The sequence below is a fragment of the Mixophyes fleayi genome, chromosome 2, assembly GCF_038048845.1.
Source record: "Mixophyes fleayi isolate aMixFle1 chromosome 2, aMixFle1.hap1, whole genome shotgun sequence".
In the NCBI taxonomy this organism is placed as follows: Eukaryota; Metazoa; Chordata; class Amphibia; order Anura; family Limnodynastidae; genus Mixophyes; species Mixophyes fleayi.
In genome coordinates, this window is record NC_134403.1 from 2235503 (window position 1) to 2238864 (window position 3362).

Sequence of the window (3362 nt, forward strand, 5' to 3'; positions counted from 1 at the left end):
TTTTTTTTTACATTTGCAGCAATTATTTTTTATTCTGTTCTATTTCTATTTCTATTAATATTGTAATATTTGATTTCATTCTACATAATGGTTTTTCGCTGGTCACCTACCTATATATAGCTGTATATATTGCCATGTGAGACAATGAAAAGTAACAATATGTATCACTTATGACAAAGACTTTTATAGCACATATTTTTTAAACATAGATTTAATAGAAATGTTGTTTATGTTAACTACATGAGATAATCAAAATATAATAAAGATATTATTGTTTATAGCTGAGATATTGACAGAAAAGTTCTGTACAATGGAGATATCAGACAAATGCGATCTACAGGGTAAATGTATCAAGCTGCAGGTTTCAAAAAGTGGAGATGTTGCCTATAGCAACCAATCAGATTCTAGTTGTCATTTTGAATAATATAATAAATAAATGATAACTAGAATCTGATTGGTTGCTATAGGCAACATCTCCACTTTTCAAACACGCAGCTTGATACATTTACCCCGTAGGCGAAAAACAGCCCAGAAACTGATTATACAGTTGGTTCCCATTATGGGTAAAGAGGGATTTTATCCAGAATACTTAGGATTCGAGTTTTTCTGGACAAGATGTTTCTCCATAAATTGTAGCAAGCTGCATAAAAGTTACTGAAACACATTTGAAAATAAACCTGTGATTCCTCCATTTTGCAATAAATGATTTTTTTTCATTCTGTTTTTTACAACTTTCTGTTCCGTGTATAGTTGATTCCATAGTGTTACACTTTATCAGAGTACAGGCATCTGTGCAATGTCTTTGCTCAGACTTTGTATTTATCTATTTGAGGTCCATTCCGTTGCTATTTGTGCCCCTACATAGAGGACCGCTGAGGCAGCCATCGTATATAGCAGGTTTTACTGGTCAGCAAATGTAAAGAATTTATTTTACACATTGAAATGTTTTTGCACCAAGATTCTGAATCAGTGATTTCTATGTTCTTGGCAAATATAAAATGATTACAGTGACAATAAGTGTGTATTATAGGGTACACGAATCATATGTAAATGTTATGGAAGTTTGTGTAAGAGAAGAGACGGGCACCATGTCAGATGCTGACTCAGGAAGCAGATTATCTATCACACCGCAGTACAGATATAAAGGGGAGCTCTATCCTCCAAGCATCTTTGTTTATTATTGTTTGTTGACCAACAGATAAACTCAGGTGTGTACAATGTATACAAGTGTATCCATGTCTATCAGAGGGCAACAATCTATACAATGTGTACACTGTATACAAGTGTATCCATGTCTATCAGAGGGCAACAATCTATACAATGTGTACACTGTATCCATGTATATCAAAGGGCAACAATGATGAATAAACAGTCTGGGCATAAAAAATCTGTGAAGGTGACCTTCCCCTTTAATTAGATTTTCCAATTTTGAGGGATTAATTCCAGGACAACTGTAAATGGTTTTATTTGGCCAAAGTAGCTGCAGGACAGATATTCTATCCTTACAATGCTGTGACCATATACAGACTGCTGTTACTGCGACCTCCTCTGGAACAAAGCAGGTAATATTATAACTGATGCTATAAACTGATACTGCAGCTATGTTACCCACAATTATTACAGTTGTGGATGAAGATCACAGTTGCCGTTTAATCCCAATTATGTTCTGGGTATGATAAATGACTTTTATCTTCAGGGCATGTGTCCGCATCCCGTATATCAGGGGGTTACATAGTGGTGGGACAACCAACCCAGTAACAGACAGGAGAACATGAACCATAATAGGGAGGTTAATACTACCCAGTCTGTATCTGATTGCTATAAACAAAACTCCTAATAAAAAGACAGAGAAGTTGAGTAAATGGGTCACCAAGGTGTGGACGGCTTTCTGACGTGACTCTTTTGAGACCCTCAGACAGACACCAAATATCTTCAAGTAGGAAAAAGTAGTGACTAAAATGGTAACAATTAAGTAGGTGAAAAGCCCGACAGCTGAATAGATGTTACTGAGAGAAGAAGGGGAACAGGACAGATTAATGAGGGACATATTTTCACAAAAATTATTGTTGATTTTATTCCCACAAAGAGGAAGTGTCCAAGTTAGCAGAATACCTATGAGGACACCTATGAAGGCTGTGACCCAAGAGCCAATAATGAGATTTATAACCATCTTGTTTGTCATCAAGGTGACATAGTGCAGAGGGTGACAGACGGCCAGATATCGGTCATAGGCCATGATGGTAAAAGTGCTCATTTCAAAAATAGCAAAGAGTGTAACGCACAAAGCCTGAGTGATACAACTACCATAAGAGATGGTCTTAGAAGATGTGATCAGGTCACCTATCAGCTTCGGGAAAAATGTGGAACTGCCAAAAATTCCATTGAGGATGAGATTACTTATGAGAATGTACATAGGTTCATGTAGACTTGGCTCCATCAAAACCACAAATATAATAATAATACTCAAAAGCATAATAAATAAATATGTAATGATAGAAAGGGCACAGTATAAATATTTTAATTCCTCCATCTCTACAAGTCCCAGGAGAACCAATCTGATGCTGATATTGATGGTCTGTTCCATCTAGTTTCTTTCTATTCAAATCAGAGATTTGGTGGAGATAAAACAGAGGACCCTGTGTAATGGAAAATATAAATGAAAAGGTTTTTTGTTTTTCTCGAAATCGTCTCCACAGCTTTGGTTTGTGACCTGAAAAAGTATTTTTTTAATTGATATACAGCATAAAATACAATATCAATTACATAGTTTTCTAGTGTATACAAAGTAAATTATATCATAATAAATTAATGGGTTAAATTCTGGAATAGTAAATAAAGATTTCCCAGTTTGTTATTATGATGTAAGGGTGACCCTGAGCCTCATCCTTCCCCTGTGATGTCAGTAAATACTGTAACTCTATGTGTCCTATAGTGCTGAATGTAACACTGAGTGCTGCACTTCCTATCTTCCCTGTGTCTCCATTCTCCTCTGTGTCTCACTGTATTCTCCTCTCAGGGTGTCTCAGTAAATACAACGATCCGGCTTTCAATAATTGCTGGAAGCCTTTGAGGAAACTGAAATCGGAAAATATATGAACATGGACCTTTAACTAACACACTAATAACTGAGTACATTGAGGACTTTGCCATAGGACTGTGTCCGGATCTGACATCCCAAGTGAGTGGCATTATATAGGCCTTGTGTCAGTTTGCAGGACTAATAACTGGGTTCCTGCTCAGGAAGTATTACATGCTTAGTCAATGTAACAAAATGATGCGACTCCTAACTTAGGTGCCAGGTCATGAGGAGCTGACCCAACCTCCCTATAGGTCAGCTCGGTGCTCATCTGACCCCACTGATT

The 3362-nt window shown here is 36.7% G+C and overlaps 1 protein-coding gene across 1 annotated transcript; it reads right to left on the bottom strand.

Annotated features, from left to right (window-relative positions):
- Nucleotides 1–1636: 1636 nt before the first annotated feature.
- LOC142141397 (olfactory receptor 4E2-like) lies at nucleotides 1637–2584 on the bottom strand. Its single transcript, XM_075199839.1, has one exon. It carries the CDS (start codon nucleotides 2582–2584, stop codon nucleotides 1637–1639), a length of 948 nt encoding a protein of 315 aa, XP_075055940.1.
- Nucleotides 2585–3362: the final 778 nt, after the last annotated feature.